Source organism: Falco punctatus (assembly GCF_963210335.1).
Source record: "Falco punctatus genome assembly, chromosome: 1".
In the NCBI taxonomy this organism is placed as follows: domain Eukaryota; kingdom Metazoa; phylum Chordata; class Aves; order Falconiformes; family Falconidae; genus Falco; species Falco punctatus.
In genome coordinates this window covers 86312260-86336135 of record NC_137580.1, presented here as the reverse complement: position 1 = coordinate 86336135, position 23876 = coordinate 86312260, and the positions used below count along the sequence as shown (strand labels likewise).

The 23876-nt window shown below is 40.0% G+C and overlaps 1 protein-coding gene across 4 annotated transcripts in view; it reads left to right on the top strand.

The window, feature by feature from the left end:
• The window catches only part of ZDHHC8 (zDHHC palmitoyltransferase 8), a 127023-nt gene extending 104847 nt beyond the window's left edge, over positions 1-22176 (top strand). For all 4 annotated transcript variants that reach the window (XM_080373953.1, XM_080373956.1, XM_080373954.1 and 1 more), the window contains 8 exons: positions 1967-2139; positions 2836-2938; positions 6284-6375; positions 8062-8194; positions 9004-9121; positions 9838-9947; positions 12894-13930; positions 16861-22176. In XM_080373953.1, coding sequence (XP_080230079.1) covers positions 1967-2139; positions 2836-2938; positions 6284-6375; positions 8062-8194; positions 9004-9121; positions 9838-9947; positions 12894-13930; positions 16861-17032 — 1938 coding nt within the window. In that variant the 3' untranslated portion in view covers positions 17033-22176. The remainder of the gene's footprint in view (positions 1-1966; positions 2140-2835; positions 2939-6283; positions 6376-8061; positions 8195-9003; positions 9122-9837; positions 9948-12893; positions 13931-16860) is intronic.
• Positions 22177-23876: the final 1700 nt, after the last annotated feature.

The following is a 23876-nucleotide window of genomic DNA, read 5'->3' as shown; positions in this document are numbered from 1 at the left end:
GCAGAGGGGAATAGCTACAGCTATTCATAAGTTGTGTCACTAAATTTCTTAAACTGCTGTGAATTATTGAATAGAGCTGGATTTTTTGTAGAAAACCTCAGTTGTATATTCTTAGTTTTAAAACATAAATGTTTTCACTAATTCTAGATCCTAGGGATTGTTTAGATGATGGTAAATTCTCAGTTGTCCCACAGAATTTCTATCTTCCACTCTCCCCAGTGGCTCAGCATGAAAATTCATTTTCAACAAACAAAGTTTTTTCAGAAGATTGCTCAAAAGTCCCTGGTATAAACACTTGCAATTTCATGCTGCCATAAGGGCTCCATGGGAGTCAGTTCTGCAGCAGAAATGGAAATAGGAGAGAATCCAAAAGTAACCTAAATAAAATAGGAGAACACAAGGTGACTCTGCCTAGCTCTCCAGAAGTTTTATTGATGGTCAGATCAGTTGAATGTTCCTTACTGTTCTGGTGGGCAAGCTCTGCTTATATAACTAAAATATGACTGCTGTGGAGCAATGTAGGCAAAAAGCATTAATGACTTATAAATCAATAAGTCATGGTCTTAAACAGCATGCTTTATTGACTCTTGTGATGCTTATTTCCCACTCACCTGTCTATTCTAGAACAGCTTGGAGATAGTGATAGGAGCAACTCCACTGGCTTTTACATGTGGAACCCAGTCAGGGTTGTAATTCACATCTTTTCACTTTCAGTCTAGAATGTGTAATAAAAATTATTTTCCCAAATATAAAACGTTTGAGCTAAACAAACAGAACAAAGCAGACAACACTTGCAGAAATAAAATCAGTTAAAACCTAAAGCCTGCTGTGACAAGAGGGACCCAAAAATGAATCTGTGACAAAAGTAGTCAGATTTTTTTTTCTTTACTGAAGCCTTTGCAGTGAGTACTTTATAATAGTTTCATAATCCATAGGTATTTTGGGCTGCATGCTACCAGATTCGCAAAATAGACATACGCTATGTCAGCATTTCAGATATAGCCTGAAATGATCTTTATTAAATTGCTCTTGTCATTTTCTTATGTGCTTTGGGAAAGCTCTAATCCATTTCCTTGTACTTTGTAAATTTTTGGTAAATACGTTGTGCAAAACTTAGAAATACAAAAACCCCTTTGTCATCATTGAGGAACGTTTAAAAATAGCATTACCACAAAACAAAGAATAAACAATTCGTTTGATGATGTAATGAATGTGTAATATCTGTTCTGAAGAACACAGAAATAAGAAGGGTTTATTTTGTGCACCAGATATTGTCTTCACATCAAGAATAATCCCATTGAAGACAGTGGATTTACATGCCTATAAAACTGTGTAAAGGCACCTGAAAGGTGTCTGTGGCTTGCCCTCATTATTAAATCTCCTGTTAAAATGGATCCAACTTTATAAGGGACCTTGAACTTTTGACTGAGACAAATAGTTAGGTTTGGGTTCATAACTATTAATGAACTTGTGCACAACTTTGCCTGTTTCTTACCCAGCTATTGCTTTTCTTTGGGGACATGCTTGGTAAAAAGTATCTTTCGTGATGTTCATTGTTTCAAGTGGATTCATTCAGCTACCTATAAATACAGAAATGTGGGGCAGATAATTCTGCAGCAGTATTGAATCTTCAAAACATTCCAGGTTATTATAACTTCATTGTAATTGTCTCCTCAAGCTAAAGATTATTTAAAAATAGTGTTTCTGCTGCTTTAAGATAAATAGACTGTCTTTTAATTTTTTAATATCCTCTCTTCAAACCCTGTAAACACTCAAGTACCTCTCCACCCATAGATACAGAAACCACTTGGTCCTAAGAGCCTTATAAAGAGAGTCTAGCATGTTGTAAAGCTGCAGAACTATCCTGATGTAGTTTTACATGATGATGGTTTGGACGTATCTCTAAGTCAAAATATTTCTTTTCACCATTTGGATATTGTTCCCTATTTCTCCCTTTCTTTCCAAGGATTTTGACCATCACTGCCCATGGGTCAACAATTGCATAGGACGGAGGAACTACCGCTATTTTTTTCTCTTCTTGCTGTCCTTAAGTACACACATGGTTGGAGTATTCACCTTTGGGCTCATCTTTGTGCTAAACCATATGGAAAAGCTGGGAGCAGCTCATACTACCATTACGTATCCTTCTTTTTTGGTCTTTCAAGACTCAAGGTGTCCTTCAGGAAAATGTGAAAGAATGAATCTGAAGATTTGTCTTCCTGGAAATGGTGGAGATACACTCCTCTCCTGATCCCCCATTGCTCTTCCTCTGTAAATGCTTAGTGCAGGTTTTCCTCTGTACCCATTTTGCCTGTGTAACCATCGATCACCCACAAAATTGTAGCTGACCTTTTGTCTATCTCAGTCTTTGTCATGACAACCCAGCAGAAGGATATGCTGCCTCCCTGAATTTTGCTGCCAGTTGGGGGTGGCTATAAACTGTGGGGTTTTATTACTATTTACTGTATTTAAAACACTTGTTACTGTATTGTAAAGCAGAGTTTGCCCTGGAAGCAGGTTCCCCTGCATGCTAATACACAAACTGCTAGCTCTGGGGGGTGCTGCCCCTGTTGATAGATGAGTGTAGAATGGTCTTTACAAGATGGTTAGAGCCAGAATCAATGAGTTCAGATTGTTTTTTAACCATCTCAAGGATAATGGCCTTAGTTAGGAGCAGATGGGCTTAGCTTTGAGATAGAATTTAGCTAGACCTAATTAAAAGTGAGGCACACCCTCCTTATTTCCAAGCTTTTTTTTTTCTCCTTTTCCTCTTTCTCCCCTTCATAGTCTCTTTTTCCCTTCACTCATCCCCATTTCTTTAACTCCTGGATACAGAATGGCTGTCATGTGTGTGGCTGGGTTATTCTTTATTCCAGTTATTGGTCTCACTGGCTTCCACATCGTTCTAGTGGCCCGAGGGCGCACAACAAATGAACAGGTAAGGAGCAATCCTTTCTCTGTGTTGGTGATGTTGAGTTGGGAAGGAAAGTCAGCAAGTCAGCTTGAGTAAAGCAAAAAATGGTCCAAATCTTAGCAGTAACACTCATACTAAAGCTTTTGTGAAGATCTATGAAGATTGCCTAGTTTTTTATTCAATTTTTTTACTTGAATGCACTGCAAGCAAAGATTTCCCCTTTCTAACCACAAAGGATCATCCCAGGCTTATTTATCATTTAAAATGTACTCTTGGCTTTGAAATAGGTTTTATGTGGTAAGTACTGTCACCCCCAAAAGTTAAAACTTTATGAGTCAGACTGAACTAACCATGAGCTTGAATGAAGAAAAAGAAAGGAAAAGATTAAATCATGCTTTTGCCCTGTCTCCTGGTATTTTGAACTACCCCAGCTAACCCACAGTGCACGTAATAAGGTCTGAGCTAGCTCTTTGTCTTGCTCTTTTTGACTCTCTTTTGTTCTCATGCGTATGTGCACATGCACATAGAGAGGCTATTGGACCTAACTTGTTTTGCTTCTCCAAACCAAGTGTAATCATGAGATCTTGTGCCAAGGAGCCTGTAAAACATTAGTTCCCCTGCAGTTACCCCAATGTGGGCGATCCAGACCTATATACATGTGCATATCAATAGTATGATATCAGTGATAGAGACGTAATCTCAAAATTGATAGCATGCCCCTGCCATTCAAAAGGCATAGCTCTGTTAGAAAGCTTGACACTGGGTCATGCAGTGTGCCCATCAGTTGCTCATAGCTTTCTTCCCACTGCTAATTAATTGTGTGCATTCCAGTGCTTTACCCTTTCACAGCTCCAGCTCAAAAGCACCCCTCATATATTTGGGGTTTTTTCGCTTTCTTTTCCACATCACACTTCTTTTTCACTTTTTTTTTTTTTTTTTTTTTTTTTTTTTTTTTTTCCCCCCCAAGTGCGTTTTTACTGCTCTTGCATCTATGGGCACTCTCTAGCTCATACTGAGCACTATGGTGTTCTGGCTGTCCTGCAGATGATGGCTTCATGCTTATGTAGCTTGGATGGCTGCTGTGCAGACTGTAAGAGTTGAAGACAACTGTCTGAGGCCAGGCCTTCATAAACTGGGAAGAGATTGTCCCCTATCCCACAAGAGACAATAAAAACTTCTATCCAGAATAGTGTGGGAGGTTTACATAAGCAATGAATCTGACATCACCCTGAATTGTTGCCTAACATGGCCTTTGAACAAAGCAGACTTACCATAGCTGTAGATCTTTAAATGCTTTTCTCTGTCCTGCTTGGATTCAGCTGCTTCTCATTTTAAAATTGATTTTGGCCAAGTATTAGTGCTAACAATAGTAGCATAAAACACAGAGCATTGCAGTCTCATAGCCCAAATCATGATCTGTCTTAGGTTTGTCTTCATGCAGTGATGAAAACTGTCCATGAAATTTTAGGCTGCAGAGGAAGGAGAAATTTAAATTAAAAAATAAATAAATAACTTCTTGTGTTTGTGGCTACACTAACATTTAGGACAGTTGAGAATTTGACTTTTACCTTGATTGAAATAACTAGTGGAAAATGCATCCTAGCTTGGTTTGGTTTCCTGAGCTACCAAACCACTTGAGATTAAATCATCCATGCCATTCTGAAAATTCAATATAATCTGGTCTTAATTTCTGTTTAGTCATATGTACTGCCTATCTGTAATGGGACGATGGATGTTCCCAGCCTTCAGGTCCCTTTGAAAGGAAGCATATCTAAGTAATTAGAGCACCAGACCAGGAGTGATGGATATGACATCTGCTCCTGGGTTTTGCCATTGTTTTAAAACATTCACTTTTCTCCTGCAGTCTCAGTATCTATTCTCTTTTCTCACACTGTTGGTTATCTGCTGTCAGCATTACAGTTACAATATGTTCAGCTACACTTGCCCCCTTTTCCCAGTACATTTTTTAGGCCAGTGGTACAGACATTTTGGTGTGTTACTGTAATTTTTTGGTATTTGGTCATTCTGGAGTTTGTTGGGTTTGAGCATTCATAGTAGGCAGACTGATTTAGGAATGCACAGTGGCTGAGTTTAGGTGTTTGTGAGCTTTCTGAATGCCTCTGGAAGTCTTTTACGGAATCAAAATAACCCATAACTGAACATCTGCTCATATCCTGGCATTTTTAGTTTCTGAATAGAGTAAATAAATATCCTTCCTTCTGAGACTGCTTTCTATCAGTGGATTTCAAACTACTTTAGAAACCAAATTGATATAATTAGTAATGTAATCTGTGAGTTAGAGAAATTTTATTTTCATATTGTGTGAGAGAAAATGGGCACAGAGATATGAAGAGCTTTGCCAGCATCTAGCACAAGTCAGCTTAAGCCCAGGATGAATGCAGATGTGCCAAATGTCCCAGGCCCATGTTTTAGTCATCAGGTTACTTTTCCAACACCCAGAACTTCCAGCGTTTCTCTCTTGGCCTTTAAAAGGGTTTTATGTTATATCAAAGAGGCCAGCATAATATACTGCAAAATCATTTCATTGTCATTATTTTATGTGCAAGTAATTAAAATATTTCTAGTACTCTGTAAACTTGTTGCTAGATCAGAACTATGAGTTGATTAAAATGCATTACTTGCAAACAGCAACAGTAATGCTTTTAATGGCAACCACTATTAATCTCTCTGGCTTTATTGGTATTTATCCCCATATGGTTACTTTCAAGTGTCTGCCTGTAGAGTACAAACCCTTTATAATGCTTATGAAGCTTTGAATGGATCCCGCCAGTCTAATGAGGCTTGGCTTTTATTAAACTAGCTCATTTCCAAGCAAACATAGTAATCACCAGGGAGTTCCTGGCACCCTCCTGCATAAGGCCTGCATAAGGCAGTGGTTCATACTGATTGCTGCGGCAAATGGGAGGCTGATAGAGAGGAAACATTGCTCTCATCCAACATTACGAATGTTGAGTTGACATTCCTGTTTGTTTGGAGGGGACTTACCAAGGCAGAGGAGTGGAAGTAACGGGGGAATAAAAGGGTTCAAAACAGGATGTCTGGCTAACAGCAGGCGTGAATCGAAGAGCAGCATGAGGAGGTGAACCTGGTCACTCTGAAACCCAGCCACATTGAGCACATTGCCCTTTGGGGAAGGGACCTTTAGTTGGTGTGCCTTCTAGCTAGAAATAGCTGATGGAGGTGGTGCGTTAGAGCAGGAGAGAGGAAGTGTAGCATTCAAAGTAAAATTATCTGTTTGGGAAGGACAGTAGGGTCAGAGCAAGGCATACTTGTTCTTGGCTTTCTGAGGGTTGGATGATGACTTTTATATAACCAGAGGTTTGAGCACTGTCCTGAATATCTTTCCAGGTGACAGGTAAATTCCGTGGAGGAGTGAATCCTTTTACCCGAGGATGCTGTGGTAATGTGGAACATGTGCTCTGCAGCCCCTTGGCTCCCAGGTAAGAGAAATTCTCTCAACTGGGAATGAGGGAGGTAGAGTAGTTGTTGGGAAGAGGCAGAAAATGTGCTTGGTTGGGCTTACAAATGGAAGACCATTGATGAAATAACAGTGAGGTAAAGCAAAGCACTCCTGAAGGCAGAGCTCTGTGATAGCTGCTTCGCTTTTGCATGGCTGTAACCTGTCCAAGCATTTGCTTTCTTCATGTAATTCATAACCCTTATACCAGAAATGTTTATTTGGAATGAGCATGTCAAATTATATCAAGAGCTGATACCCTTGTCTTCACCAACTTGTTTATCCAGTGCATTTCAGTAACAAGGTAAGTTTCCATATGTTACCATATTCCCAACACGACTTTTTGCACTGTACAGTCAACGTCTAGGCATTCTAGTCTGCTGGAGAAAAGGAAGGAATCTAAAATCAGCCTTTCTCCTTAAGACTTAAACCTAATTTAAGGCTGCTGTGGTTTTCAATCTCATTGGCACTTTCATTATCATAAAACAGATTTTCAATGAGGTCTACATCATGGAACTCAGGATTTTATTTATGGCTTTCTATTTTAGGGGAAATGGATTTATCGTTTCACATTTTGAAATCAGGATTTTAATTCAGTAGATCAGATGGAGTATAAATAACCCAGATGCTGAGCTGTCCAGGCTGCAAACATGTTAATAATTGTACTATAAGAGGACTTATTTGAGCCTTTTCAGGGTATTGAGCAATTCTAGACCCTGACGCGATTATCTGCCTTTCCTCCCCACTACCCTCCTTTGCTATGCAGCAAATAAGTCCTAAAAGACTGTTATGTGTGTTAAAGTGAAGATACTGGAATAGCTGCTTATCAAACTTTAAAAACCATGAAAATCAGGTCAAGATACTTAGAGAGCCAGGTATTAGAAGTTGGGAGACACTCCTGTTAAGAGGTGTGAGTACTATCATCATGGCTCTTCTCAGACTTTCAGCAAGCAGAATGTTTGTGTTTTGTGAAGACTTGTTCAAGTTGTCCTGTATATTGAAGGTCACTGAGCCATCACTATTAGAATGTCCTTTTCACTAGATGGAGAAGGCTTGTGTGTGTATTGATATTTATGCATTGTACAGCCACTGCCCAATTGCACTTGCAGAATTCTAGTCCACTGGAAAGAAATGAGATTTCTAAAGCCAGCCATTTCCCTTTAGATTTGTTGCTTCCTATAGACCAGTCTCTTTCACCTCCATTTATTTGAACGCTCTAAACATGCTACAGAAACAAGTCACCATGTGGTAAGCTAGAACTGACAGCATGTCATCTTCTCCATGTTAACTCCCCGTGTGCTGGGTCTTATTCCCCCAGTCACCGTCTTCCACCGCAGGGGAGCTGTTTCATGTTAACTAGGTAAGATCTAGTAAATTGCTTCCATTGGTGGTAGGCCTCTTTTTCTCTCTTCATGTGAACTGTGCTCTTGTCCATTCGGCTTCAAAATTTGCTTGTTTTTTTTTAATGCTTCCTCTCTTTTTGCTCACTAAAAAGAAACTGATATTTTTATTGCTTTTTAATTATTACATCCATTGAAATAAATGGAGTTTGCTTACCTAGATTCTGACACATTCTTAAATCATACCCTGGAAGCAGGAAGATATTGTCTCTATGCCTTGTTCTTAGGTTATTGTTTATTTTAATGATGACTCTTGAACAATTGATCAGGTACATAGTTGAGCCCAAGAAAAAGCAAGCTGTGAGTGTGAAGCCTCCTTTCCTCAGACCTGATTTATCTGAGCGACAGATCACAGTGAAGATCAGTGACAATGGGATCCAAGCCAACCTCAACCGGAGCAAGGTAAGGCAGCCTTCAAGTGCTGCTTTTGAAGAACATGACTTGAGCATTATCAAGTCTGAGAATGAGTTTGTCACTGAAAATTTATTTGAGGTGATGCATTTTCTGGAGAAAATTGTATAGGTTGATTCCTTGTCATATACTTCATCCTCTGAAAGTAACCCAGGTTCAGTAACAGCAGCTCTTGATCCAGTAACAGCTCTTTTTGCAGCTCTATAATAGGATGCCTCTGGGCATCTTTTGGAAGGGGTGGCTGTTCTTTGCAATAGTTACTTTCTGTCCCAAGAGTTGCCATCTCTTGGTGTTCAGATTAATTTTAATGAACGTAACACTGTGTGGGAACGCTTGTGATCTGGTGAGAGGAATATTGGCTCAGAAACTGAGTTCTCTTTTGTCATCTTTTTTCAGCTTCTCCTGACATGAAATAGAAGGATTTGTTTAGTTATATAAAAAGCAGTGGATTCAAAAGAAACCACCTTGCAAGATTTTTGTGGAGAGTTACTTGCTGAGAGCTGCCTGGAAAGTTGCTGAAAAATGCTAGAAAACACCATTGTCTTCTACCATGTATTAATTAGTGTGATGATAATGTTATTAAGCATGCCAAGTAGGCTAGGACAGTGCATATAAAATTATACTGGCTTGTTATGACAATGCTAATTTTACACATGACAGTCCTTGTCTGCAGTGGATGTTAAATCATGTTTGTCATTATAGGTATAGGTAGCTTTTGTTCTGTGGTACATCCAGCACTCTGACATGTGCTGTTATTTAACCGAGCTGTGGGTAATGATTGATTCTTTGGTTGTTTTCAGTCTAAAATTAGCCTGGAAGGCCTGGAGGACAAAAGTATGGATGTGCAGCCACCTCTTCCACCAAAAGGAGATCCAAGCAAGTACTCTGAGCTAAAAGGGCAGCTGGGGACCAGTGAAGGTATAGTTGCACATTCAGTGTTTTATTTTTATTAATAAGAAAATAATTCAGCCTCTTTGAAAGGCTTCTGGTATTTTTTTAAAACAGTAATGGGATCTGGGTGAAGGCATTTTTTTCTATTTATAGGAATTCTGAGCCAGGGGTATAAACAGCAGGAAAGGGAGAGAAAAGTCAGCTTCAGGTGTTCATTCAAGCATAGGGTGGATATTTCATATACATTTCACACTGTTTTTAAACCATTTTAAACACCACCTTAATTTTTTGACCAATTTAAAAATGAAAAATGTTATTTTGAACTAAGGAATCTAAGTATAAAATGCTTAGGCATTATAAACTGAATTATTACATTTATGAAAATGTGAGATTAAAGCTTTGATACTATTAATAAAACTCTTTTTTTCAGACAAAACTAGTAGCTTAATTCAACCCAAATATCTACTATTTCAGTCTGGAAAAATTACTACTCACCAAAATACGTCACACTACTTACCGTATTATACCTTGTTTCTTCTTCTCTTTACATCACTGATCTGGCAGCAATGTACTGTTATTTCCACAGGGGCCCCATTGCTTTTGGTGGAATTCAGCACTGCAAGTTTTATTCTTTCCAGAACAGATTTGTTTGCAGAGGACTGTGGATAGCAAGGGATTAGGGATGATAGCTTTCTGTCCACACATTTTAATATAAAGTCTTTTTTTTTTCTTTTCTTTTACAGAAGGTGGCCTTTCACCCAAACTTATCAGCCCTCCTACACCTGCCATGTACAAGTATCGACCAGCGTTCAGCAACAATCCCAAAGTCCACTACCATGCTACAGCTGACCAGGTGAGTGAGCCTAGGAGAATCTGCTCCCAGCTAACACCAGGCAACATGGAACTGAGGATAAATTCACTGCAGGGCTCTAGTGAAAGTCAAAGTGTAAAAGTAAATAACAACACTTGGCATTGTTCTGCGATAGTATATATTTTCCACTATGCTCCTTATGAAAACATGTCTGCTTTTGCAGCTTTCCTCTGTTGAGCTTGACATGTCTGTCCTGCTGACAGGCATGCGCTGCTGCTTTAAGTGTCTCAGCCTGATCCTAAGGTGCTGAGAAGTGTCACCTTCCATTGGCTTCTCCTGACATAGGTGCCAACTTACATTCACTTCAGAGGGAGCTGGGCATGCTTAGCGCTTTTCTGGATCAGACCCTTTAGCCAACAGACAACATGCCTGTGATTCCTCAAGTTGTCATCTTGCAAGGAACTTTTAAAGCATCCCAAGAGATATTTTAGTTAAAATTAATGGAAGATTCCTCACATTTGACCTTAGCACCTTCTCAGCATGTTTGGGTTAGATGGGGAAAAAAAACGCCTTCCTAATACTTGGCATCATCTTTCCCTGCAAGAAAACTGAGGTCCAAACAATTAAGAGAGACTTGCTCTGGAACTCTGACTGTTTCCTCATTTGCTTAGGAGTTTTGAAACAGTTTACACTGTTTCCTTTGGAAGAAGAATGCAAAACTAAGCCCACTGCTGATAGACTTGTTTTTCTTACTTATTTCTCATGGATTTGTTGCAGATATTCCTTGGCCTCCCAGGACCTGAGAACAGCAGTTTGAAAATCACTGATCTATCTTGTATATTTGCAATATATATCCAAGCCTTCACACACCAGAGGAGATACCCTTAAAATACACATACCACACACAGCGCAGTTTTCTAACAGTTAATTTCATTGGGTCCTCCCATGTCACCCCAGCAATAACAAGAAGGGGGTGGTATAAGTAAGGAAAGGAAAATATGGTAGAGACTGCAGCAACACTGGAATAAGGCAGATTGTTCCTTAAATAGTGAAGAAAACTACTCTAGTATAGAAAGATGGTGATAGATGATAGAATTCCAGCTACCACCAAGTTTGGGTTTTAGTCTTACTGCAATAATTATAAATCTTATTCTCTGGATTTGTCCACTTAATGAAGAAAAGATTGGCTGAAAGTGAACATAAGAACAACGATGTACTCACTGTATCCAAAAAATTTCATATCCTATCATCTTCACTTTATTACATCAAAAATGGTTTGGCATCCAATTCAAAATATTTACAGGCATCAGCTAGCAATTTTGAGCTGTGTAAGCAACAGTGTTTTGGGTCATGATGCCAAAAGTCAGAGTGCCATGGGAGGAAAACTTGTTTTATTTATTCAGTATGTAGCCATAGATGCAATAAAGATACAGGATAGGTTCTGATTAGGCCAGAAGACTGGACAGTGCTATGAAGTGATAACAGGGTACGGCATCTTCACTCTGAGGGTTGCTGTTTCAATCCTAACCTAAAAAGATGTTGTTATTATAGGCTGACTTGTGTGCATACAATCAGCTTTGTGGACTTGTTCAATTTTAGAGTAGTCACCACTTTCTAGCAGTCAAGTGGGAATATTATAAAAATGAGTTCACTTGGCAAGCTGATAGGATAGCATGTATTTGTCTGCCAAGCCATATCTAAGTATAAGGTACAGAGGGAAAGAGACTAGATGGTGTGGGGAATACCATGTTGTCTCTTCTGTATCAGTTCTTCAGCCTGTCAATATAATTCTGCTTTTGAGCAGTGAAAACTGTTAGAAAAGAGGGATCAGGGCACAAGGATAAGTAGCACAAACATAAGCTATGTCATTGCTCTCTCCTCCTCCTTTACAGGCTGCCACTTGGTCTTATTTTTCCAGAGAAGGCCAAATTTAGCACCGTGGTCTAGAAGATAGTGAGCTGTTTTGCATATTTCCCTATCTGCTAGCTCAAAGAAAAAAATACAAAGAAAAATTCTGAATAAAACAGATTTTTGCCAGTTAGGCTTTTTTGGATAATTTTCCTTTAAATGAAATTAGATAAAGAATGAACTGCATTGACTGCATCTCTGATTAAATATGCAAATGATAATTAATTCTTTGTTTGCAGAACCAATGTATCCAATTTATTAGGCATTATGGCAAACTATTTCTTAAAAACAAGAGCAAAAATTTTTTTCTTAGCACAGAATGGCATTTTAAGTGAACAGAACTGTGAACAGTCTTTCATAAAGTAAAACAAAGTGAAGTCCTCTTTGTTTTCAATGCACATAAATTATGGCCTATGTTTCCTTCTCTGATGTGGCCACTCTCTCCTACACAGGCAATAAAAAAAGAAAATTGCTTCATACCGTTGTCTAAATGGTGGGAAGGAGCCTCTCTGCTTTAATTAAGCTTAGGTGCTTAATTTTGAAGACCTATGACCAGAAATTCAGAATTACTGAATATTTATAGCTCTGGGTAAAGTGGATAAGAGTGTGCTGGTCCCCAGTGTGTTGAAATGAAGCCTAAAGTATTTCTGACTCAGCATGCAAAACCAGACATCCCTCAACTCAAGAGCTATTTGTGGAAAATTTGAAGTAAAGTGCTTTCTCCAAGGGCAGTATGATCAGATTACAATCGGATTTACCTTGGCCGAGACTTGAGTGTCAGTTGAGAAGGTCTCTCATTCTGCATTTTCAGTGTCCATGTTTTGACGTATCTATTACTGTCAATATTATTTGGCACTTACCATGAATAACTCCTCCTTGCTTCTAAGGAGCAGTGTTCAGCATACTTATCCATATGCTGAACAGGAATTAGGAGATTCCTTATAACGAGCCCGTGTCATAGCTGGGCTGAGAGTCTGAGAGAAGACCTCCTGCTCTTTTCTTCCTGTGCACTCACCATGGAGAGCAAACCTATTCTTCCGTATCATTGGCTTCTCTTTCTCATATCCACCTCTGTTTTAGATCACCATGCAGGAGGGACACACTCAAGGGGCTCTGATAGAAGAGGATGGCAGGAGCCTTGATTACCAGTCTGAACCCAGCTTGGACATCCCCAGCTACCGGAAGAGCTCCCTCCACAAGACCTATCAGTCTTCCCCACTGCAGATAGATTCCTTTGCCATCAATTCACGATCCCTGAGCCTGAAATCTGCTGGCAGGAGAGGGACAGACAAAGTGCCCCTTCATCCAATGAAGTCTGAAGGGGCAGCCTCCACCCCTTACAAAAGCATCTTTTCTCCCAATTCCCTGTCAAACAGAAATGGGAGTCTTTCATATGACAGTTTGCTAAACCCCATGTCACCCTCGGGGAGGAAGTGCATCGCCCATTCTGCAGTCAGCTCTGTTGGGTACCACTCCCCATATTTATCAGCCAAAATGTGCCATCTACGGGGGAGCGAGCTGCAACGGCAACCACCGCAGAGCTTCAGCCCAGTGCTGGGGGGTCCAGCTCCGCATCAGCGAGACCCCTCCCCAGTCCGCTATGATAACCTTTCCAAAACCATTATGGCATCCATCCAGGAGAGGAAAGAGATGGAAGAGAGGGAGAAGCTCCTCCACTCGCACCCTGATTCAGTGTTTGCAGATTCAGGTGTCTATGACACCCCTAGCTCCTACAGCCTTCAGCAAGTCAGCACGCTCTCTGAAGACCCACGCAGCATGGCAATGAGATACGGATCTAGAGACAATCTGATGGCTGCTACCAGTTTTAGCACAAGGAACCCTATACTGCAGTCCTCAGTGTCTTCACTCTCAAGTGCAATGACGAGAGCACCAAGGACTTCCACAACCTCTCTGCAAGCTGATTTAGCCAATAATAATGTCCAGTCCCATCAGGCACTACAGGGCAGGGTGAGCAATGGCTCCTACAAATCCCCAGGCCACCAGGTCCCATCGTCCCCCACAGGGATGCCTAGGTCACCCTCTTATGGAGGCCCAAAGGCTGTCTCATTTGTAAACACTGTGGAAATTACAGAGGTGCAATCAGTGGGAGCACAAAGGTATGTACTGCTTTAGGTGCTGCTTAGCAATGTGAATCTGTTTGCAAGCAGATGCAGAGCACTTCACTGGAGGTACAACCCAGATTGCATGTTTGCTGTAGGCCAGCAAGGGTGGGAGTTTGTCAGCGCTCTTCAGTTCTGCGACACCCCCACAGCAACCTCATCATGACAAAATGTTTTCACATTTACTGTAACTTGAACTGCAGGTGGTCAATCAAGTTGTAAAAATCATAGTGATTCAGTGTCTTAGCTGAATTGGGTAATTATTTGCAAGGTATGGGGCAGATTACCCCTCCCATTAAGTACAGAAGGGTGGATCTGTTTTAGTTTGCAGCCTAACAGAAGGCTGGACCCAGCCGTTGCTTGGACACAGAGGCAAAGCTGGGATCACAGTACATGCAGGCATACCCTGCACTAAGGGAAACGGGCTGAGGCCATCCTGGAAATTGTGCTTGGCATAGAGAGCTGTGTATTTAGCTGTGTTGAGTGTCCCATAGTACAGAACTGGTGATAAAAGCACAGACCACCTTACGGCCTCGCTGCCTCCTTCCTTTCTGTGAGAAAGCACGGAGAGAGAGAGAGGATTTGGTGTGCTGAGATTCTGAGTAAGTGGTATCTGAGCATGAGCATCAGCTGCAGCTTCTGCATGCACTTATATTTCTTTCTCTTCCTTCTGGAAACTATAGGGCTTGGAAAGTCTGGAAAGCACTACATGATCCTGTTGAGGATACAGTAATTCAGCCAAGTTGGGACCTGGAGGGCTCAGAAATATCTAGGTTTTCTTTGCATCTGGCACTTACTGCACTATGCTGTCCTCTGGTTAAGGTCACAGGTTTCTCACTCCAGTATTACTCAGCATTTTAGGGAAAGTGATTGAAATGTGGGAGAACCGTTGTTGTAGGTCTCCCAAAGTTTAGTGGCAGCAAGTTTTTCCTCAGTGTTTTCAAGTGAATTGTAGTTCATCTAACTTTCAAGAGGTAGTCAGACATTTGTTCCTCTTCATATGTATTCAAGAAAGGAATCTGTTTCAGTGAAAGAGAACCTGCAGACCTTCTTTTGCCTCTTTGCCCTCTGTTTGAGACCTGGATGGATAAGCTGCTGTTGTAGGAAAGATGCTAATATGAAAAGCGTCTTTACCTTTTCTTAGTCTCTGGTTCTTAGTTACGCTGTCAGCCTGTTGGTCCCACTGCTTTTACATAGTGCTTCTTTAAAATGTAGAGCCTGTAAATTCATTTTGGTTCAACTCTTTGAAGTAATGAAAAACAGCGTCTGGCAAAAGTGGTCTAGCTATCAAAATAGCTACAGGTCCCATCAGATGTTAAAGAAAATTGCAGACATATGATACAATCGCAGAGGATCTTTTTTACTGAAGTTCCTAAAGTCAACTCAAGTACCTACATTAATAATAAATAGCTTAATAAACGTGAAGTTTTTTACCGGGTGAAGTAAACCTCCCACAGGCACTCTGTGCTTTACAAACCTAGCACATTTTCCCTGTCACTCATGCTACAAATTACTTTCCCTTCTCCCGTTTCCCCTAACACTCCCCAGCTCTTTTTTGCCTTGTTTCAGGAGGCAGACTGTGTTCTTCAGGAGAATTTCAGCACTGAATTAGGGCTTTTGCAGTACTTTGGTGAGACAAATGTAGAATTCGGTCCCTGCATATTTCAGCTGTTTGGGGATATAGCAGCGTTTTACAAAACCACACAATAATTTTTTAATACATTTATGTATATGGGTTTTGCTGGTTCAGATATCCAGGGCTCTGTTCTCTACTGCAAACACAGCTTAAACACGTAGCAGAAGCCAGGCTGGTGTGAGCTGATGGACCTGCTGCTTCAGCTCCAGGGTACAGCTGTCAGTGCCAGGTTGCCACATAAAAAGTGCGTTTAGGTTTGGAGCTATTCTGAGCCTATCAACAGCTGTGTAAAAGTCTAGAGTCGTTTGTTTTGTTTTGCAGACACGTGAAGAAAGAAATTGCCTTTTGAATACAGTTAATCCATCAAACCCTCTGGCCTCCAGAAAAAGTCAGGGTGGTCTGAAGTATCTCAGGCTGTCCTGGTTTGCAGGCAGACAGGTGGTGTTCCCTTCTGGAAGGTGTTTCAGCCCCAGGTCACTGCTGCTGGCATGAGCCAGTCTTACAGGCTGAGGCAAACCCAAGCAGACATCCACTGTGCAGCAGTAAGATGTGAGAATACAGCAGACCCCGGTTGTGCTGACACTTCCAGGACATAAACAAGTTCTTTACTAGGCTTTTATCTAATTATTTTGTGAGTCTTGGGGAAGAGACACATTACACTTTAGTGTGTAGTGGCCTAGATTTAAAATATCTTCTGAGGAAAGCCTCTTGTCCATGCTCCCTGGCAGTAGGTCATAAGAAAGGATATTATTTCAAAGAGTCCATCTGGAATATGGTCTTTAATTACAGACATCCTAGAGTGCTTTCTGACTTGATTCAGTTTGTGTCTTCTGTCATAAAGAAGTCTTGCGCTTCACCTCCCTTACGTCTTTCAGAGATGAGCAACGTAATTTTGTTTAACTGGATATTTAACTGGGCAGTGTTTTTTCTGAGTATTATTTCTGATAGTAAGACACAGTTTGGCTTAAGGTCAACAGTGGTCACAATTAAACCCTCCTGTGTCCTACAAATGCTTATGCAATTAGTTTTGTTCAACAAAGCATTTAAACAAGTAATTAAATGAACAGATATTACTGGGGTCTGATCCACTGACCTAATAGCCAAATGAATTCTGTCATTTCAGTGGCTTTTCCTCAAATATATTGGCTTCAGTGAGGTTGCTCCCATGCTTGAATATTTTGCAACACTGGGACTCAGGGTAACAGGGGTAATTGTTTATCCTGAATGAAGCCATTCTGCTATCACACTTTAGTTACTAACAATGCATCTTCTGGTATTTCTTTTGATGCAGGGATGACATGCAGTTGAAGACACCTCACAGTAAAATAAATGGACAGCCAAAAGGAATATCCAGGTTGGGTTCAACATCAAGTTCCCAGGGGACACCTGTCAGCCCTGCTAGACACTCAAGTGTTAAGAAGGTGTCTGGAGTTGGTGGAACAACCTATGAAATTTCAGTGTAAAATACAATTAATTAAAAATAAAGAGCCATCCACTCAGCCAGCCATGAAGCTAGGAGCACTGTGAAGACTCAAATAACAACAAAGAAGGAGCAGCAGCAGCCGGCCACTCTCCTTTTCTTGTTTTGGGTTTGTTCTGTTTTCATCTTTTGGCCAAAAACCAGCTGCAGCCTTATTCTTGAGGGAATAAAATTGTACAGTCCATCAGACTCTTCCTGAAGCAACAGGCAGGAACTGGCTATGACCTAACACCATAACCACAGAGCGGATTTCTTTCATGCAAGAGAGCGCTAAAGCCATTGTGCGTGTGTCTGTCCAACAAACCTGTTTTGTACCAGTTGTGCTGTGAAAAAGTATGGTCAGTCCAGGATCATTTAGTTTTTCCCCTTCCCAGTTCTTCTATCCAGCAACGTGTCCGGCAGGAGTCAGAGGCCTGGCTGCTGTTTTCGTACCGACATGGAAAGCAGGCTTCCTGTGCTGGGCAGTCTGCGTGCATGAGAACTGCTCTGTGTCCCCCGGGTGTTGCAGGTTGGGTTCCTCCTCCTGGGAAGGAGCAAGGCAAGGGCACTTGGGCTGCGAATGCCGCGGCATCTTTAAAAGCCTCCATGCTCCCTGGTCCTGGATGGGAGAAGGAGAAAGGATAGCAACAGCTTCTCACTGTCTGCCATTTGCCTCCCTGTGTGTGAAATTGTGTGTGTGCGTGTGCGCGTGTTTGTCTCTCATGGAAAAGGACCACAACACCAGTAAGGATCTTCCACTCCGACCTCTTGCTCCATCTGGTTTTTAAAGGCTTCTCTGACTCGGAAACAAAACCAAGCAGATAAGAAAAGAGATGTTTGGATGGGAACATATTTTAAACAGCCATCAGCTGCTTTCCTTGCACCCTCCTTACCTGTTGGATTTAGGCAATAACATGGTTTACTGCCTTGTCCTGGTGCCGTCTGTGTAATCCTGCAGCAAGGTTATCATGATCTGTTGAATTTACAGTGTGTGTAACTGAGCCAAGCATACATCTAAAGGATATAAATTTTCTGTCTGCCTAATTACTAGCACATTCCCTCTGGTCTTCAATACTGTTAGACAAAGAATTTTCCATTTGGGGTTTTTTCCCCTAGGGAGCAACTTTTTAAAATAGTATCAATCAAATCTACTCAACACTCTGAGGTTTCTTTTTCCTGTCTCCAGAAAACTACATTTACTTTGTTGGACTTAAAGACAGCTTTACCATAAAAAACAAGAAAGGGGGGTTGCATTACTTTTGTCACAAATATGAGAACTCTGGCAAAGCTAATTTGGGGACAAATGGAATGGGTTTTTTTCTCCATTCCATAAGGATTCTTTTCCTTCCCACGCAGTTACCACCTCAGAAGTCAAAAGTACTGAGATCTGGACCAATGCTAACTAGCCAGATCATGTGTGCTATTAAGAATATCCTGAGAAATTGTTGCCAAAGTCACTAAAAATGATCATTTATCACTGAGCCAGTCAGCATACAAAACCTCGGCTTCCCACCTGGTTTTCCTGGTGAATAGTTTTGACTAGAGAACTAAATTAATCATTTTTCAGGATATTTGTTTCAAGAGATTGAATCCTTTTCAGTCTTTGACTATAATGGAGAGCTCTCCAGATATTTAGTAGCAATTCAGAATGTGTTGATAGCATCTTACTTATTTTCATGTATGTTGATATTAATTATTCTGGAAGGCAAATATTGACCTCAGTTTTGCCTGGTTAAAATTTATCTTTTGATTTGGTAGATCTTAACATCTGCTGCAATACATGCTTATTGTGTCCCTTGTATATCACAGAATTTTTTGGAGAGAAAGGTTGAAGAGAACATAAGAAAGTTAATCATCTCTCTGTGTAATGCTCAGTGTCGCCTGAAGGGAGAAACCTGGAAAGCAATGCAGCTGCAATAGGCCAGAGTTATGAGAGAGTGAACTAGAAATCAGTGTGTATTTTATCACCTTGGTGGTATCTTAAATGCCTACTGTAGGGACATCGCAGAGCAGAGAAGCACTAGTCTTTCTATGCGATTTGCTCACTGTCATGTAGAATATTGTCCTTAGTTGGAGGCACCATGGTACTAGAAAGGTACTGACAAACTGGATCAGGTACAGATGGAGCAATATATATTGAAAGACTGGACAGACTGGCTGATGAAAAGATTTAAAGGGCTAAAACCATGACACTGGCTAAGCAATGAAGTGGAAATTGAGTATCATGACTTTACAAATACTTTACTTTAAAGATGTAAAACCAAAGGTAAATCAAAAGGTTGTCACTGATAACCAATGGTCTGCATTTAGAAAGGGGCAGAAAAGATGGAGGGGAAGGGGCAGTGGAATAGTCTTCCAAGGCAGAGTATTGGAGACTGTTTAGAACAGCCAGACTATATTTGGACAAGTCATTAAAAAAAAAATTCTGTAAGAGGTGAGCCTGCAGGGGCAAGGGGCTAGACCAGATGGCCTTACAGATTTCTTCCATCTTTAACTGTTATTAACCTGCAACTCTACCCTGACGTTAACTCCTCAGGAAGATGCAGTACTTCCTCAAGGACTGGAATTCACTCTGGTGCATAGAGTATCACAAGATTTACTTGTTTTTAAAGTATCATGTATGCCATATGTAAGCCCTGAAAAAGATGGAACATGTGATACACTGAATTTGGGCTAGGGAGCGAGACAAGGGCACATTTTGTCATGTCTTTGAATACGTACATGAAATTCATGCAAGCAAGGCTGAAAATTTGCACCAGTGTAATAGCTGAGATTTGCATCCCAGTGGTGCTCCACTTTGATTGTTCTTTTTCCTGCATTTATAAACAAAAAAGCAACTGAGGAACTTGAAGGGCCAAAGAGCCTTTGAAGTTAACTACATTAGTTCATGAGAGAATTTCTCAGTAAGACTAAACACAGTATTGTGTGTATAAAGCACTAATATCCAGGGTTATTTTGACATAGTTCACAAGGGGTAAGGGAGGAAGGAATGAATGCACTGTGTCATTACAGGTTCATATATAAGGATTATGTATTTTGTGAGTAGTTTTGCCCACAGTTGAGAGATGTTTGACTTGTTAATAGGTTTACAATGGTACCAAAGTTGTGTGGGTTTTTTTTTTTTTTCCTTTTGAGGTTTGCATATAATTCAGTGCACGTAGCCTGGAGTAAATTATTCAAATCTTCCGAAAGAATAATCTAAGCAGAACTGTTAGCCGGAGATTGCATGCAGCAAGTCCAGCCTCATTTCCATCCAAGGCACTGAACCCGCAGCTATTTTCTCATAAATGTAAGTGTCTGTTTCCATAGCTCCTGTTGCAGGACTGGGGACCTCTTTATTAAATCTAATTTTGGAGCAGGATCCAGCCCATATTGAAGTATAGTTCTTCAAACAGTATACAGATTAGCAGTAAGGTTCTTCTGCCCAGGTAGTCTCAGTTTTTAAAGATGCTGCAGGCCAAATCTTCAGCTGGTGTAAACTGGTGTGGCTCCATCAAAGCTCATTTAAGTGATGCTAATTTACAGGAGGTGGAGATCAGCCACGAAAATCCAGCACAAGTTAACACATCTTGTAAAGTAACTTCTTTACTTTTGTCATGTTTATTTCATGTTTCAGGAGTCTTAAATTTTTTCAACATGTTTTATTTTTAGCTGTGGATTGTATTACTTATTTTAAAAACAGCAATAGTTTTTGTTTAGGTTTTGCATCAATCTTCATTGCATATTGCATTTAATTAGCCATTTGTTCCCTGTTCATACACTCCCATTTAGTGTCCAGGTTTTCATTGTAGTAAATCTGCCTTGAAAAGTTGGATCTCTGTATCTTTAATTGTATAATATATTGAGTATTAGGAAGTTAAATGTACCTTACTACATGGGTGGGAGCAAGAGAAAATATTTTTACTTGAAGCCTTAATGTTTTCTTTTTTTACTACTTTGTTCGTTGACCTCATAGGAAAGTCTGAATAGCAAAGACTTTGAAACTCTGGGCCAAATACTGCACTGTTATACAACCAGCATTTGGCCCCGTATGTCAGAACTGGATGCAGACATAACCTGAAGTGAACAAGGGAAAAAGCCTCAGGCAGGGTGGCATATTTTCCTGAAGGTCGTTAATACAGTCTCAAAATGCGTCTGTAAGCAAGTACATTAAAGAAGTCTTCAAGTGTTGAATTTTTAAGAAAGGTCATAGCAGGAACTGCCCTAATATCTTACATTAGCATTTTCTTTTTATATTAAAGAAAACAAAACACATGTAATTACTTAGTTTGGTTAAAGTCAGCTGTAAGGGTTGCACAGAGCTATGTGTTAGTAGCCATGTGCAGCAAATGAACTGTGTTGTGTTGCTGTTCTAAAATTGCTAACCAAGCATAATGTTATCTCACCTTGGCCTAAGATAATCACCTCATGGGTGTTATAATGGATGTTCCTCAGATGATGCCTATTTTCCTATAAGCCTAATGTGGAAATTGCAATGTGGTTTTCTTTGGACTATATCTATGGTCCAGACTAGAGATATATAGATATATAGATATATATTCAATATTTTTTTTGTGGGGGGGAAAGATGGGGTAAAGGTTGCTGTCTCTGACAGTCTGGAAAGTTAATGTTGAACCGTTTTTATGGTCTGTATTTCACCTGTTCTGCCACCTTGAATTGTTGGAATGTATCTGTGCAGGCTTTGTGGAGCTCTGTCTGTAACCTTTTTTGTGGCTCTCGTAATACATATATATTTTTTAAACCTTTGAGTTACTTCAGTATTTTCAAGTGTCTGGTTCATCCCGATGAGTTATGGCTCAGGTGCATTCTTTTGCTGACATGGTTCGTGGCGCGCTGCCCTTTTTCACTTCCATTTGCAAAACGTGAACTGAAACAGTAGGACTGGAAAGACCAATTCCAGTGCAAAATCTGCAAGTAACAAAACACTAAAAGAAGTGATTGCAGGTCAAGTCTCATTTTCAAGGTGCTTATGGTAGAGTAGAAAATACGCTGAGTCTGTAAAAGAATGTCTCATTGTTGTGACCAATGGATCAACACTAAATGAAGTTTTCTATACTGTTTTTTATTAAAATTGTGGAGTTAATAGGGATCCTGCGGTCCAGCACAATTGTGAATCATTGCTGCAGAATAACTATGGAAAAAATGTTATATTGGTAGTTGTTGCAATGTTTTATTCAGGATATCTGGATTTATATATCCCAAAGATGTATGATTTTTAATCTCTCTTCACTTATCTGTCTCTATCTATTCTGAAAATATGTCCGTTTGATCTGTAAGACTGGCTTATGACGCACACAGTTACCAAGCCCTCCTAACAGCAGCTGCTGCAAGATTTCTGATGCCATAATTTGCATATATAGGCTAATTACATTAAGCAACAATCCACTCAAGCATGTTCATTATAAATGCCAGTGATATTTCTGTGCTGTCGTGTCTTCACATGGCAGAGATTACCTTATATATAAAATGGCCAAAAACATAATCACCAGGCTTCATTGATGTTGGCTACATCAAACAGAATTATATAAGCTTATTACCTGTTTTAGTACATTTTATTTGAAGACATCTTGGCTTACAGCAATATTGGCTTTTCTGTCCCTAAGTAATGGATAAATTATCCAAGTTTGTATTAATTTCTCCATTATTTTTAGGTTTTATTCTGCAGGACAAGTTTCAGTTCACATTTTGGAACATAATAAGGAGAGACAAAGGAAACTATTTATCCAGGTGAATATCTTTTAAGAGAGAAGCAGTTATATAATAAATAGATAAGAATTACTGTCAAAATAGGTTTTGTTCATCTTGTCACAGTAACTTGAATTTTAAAGTAAGGCTTATTTCACAGCTGATATGTCTGTAACCCTGAAACATTTTTAAAGTGTCTTGGTTAGACATTTCAAATTATATGAAGAAATATGATCTACTTTTATGGATTAAAAACAGTCCTAGAGAAGTGATGGTACATTTTACAGTGCCTTATATATATGTGTATATATATATATGTGTATATATAATGCCTATATGTATATAATCTGTACATAACTGTGTACATATCTTCACGTAAAACTAGTTACAGGTGTCCCTATCTGGTGTATTTTAAATGGAACTGATCTGTGTTGATAGAAAAAAAAATGGTTGTATTAGCAGCAAAATCCAGAGCCAAAAATACTTACTAAAACACAAGCAAATAAAATAGACTGGAAACAGTGTTTCTGCCATTGGTTATGTCCCAGGCCATGGAAGACTGGTAGGTGGCCCCCCATTATAAGGGATATTCAGAGAGAAGGGAAAGCAGTGATGGAAGCTTGGATAAAGTGAGGAATATATAAGAGATTGAGGGATGCCTGAGAGCACCCCATTGCTCAGAACTATAAAGGATAAAGGAGAGGTGCAGGAGGAAGGGATGGGCTGTCTTTCAGGGGAAGCTGAGACCTCAGAAGAACCATCAGAAATTGCCTTGAACAAGTGTCCTTAAGAAAACTAGCTCTTGGCTGTGACAAGAACCCTTCAGCCTCACTGGCGTTGATGGTATTTCACCAGTTCTTTTAATGGTCACACTAACTCCTTCCCCTCAAATGTTGGGTTTTCTTTCTGCCAACAGGGATGCAATAATGACTCTAGGTAGATATGGAACAGGGAATTCTGCAGAGCTTCAGACAGTGGATCTTATCTAGAGAGAGAAGAGTGACTTCTGTGGAAGAGACTCTCATCTTCTGACTGTAAGGAAGATTATTCATGTTTCCTTTCCCTTACAAATTATTTCATGCTGTATTGCCATCCTGTTCACCTTTTACACATGCATCCCTTGTGTGGATTTTTCAGACAGTAATTTTGCCATTTATTAGCAA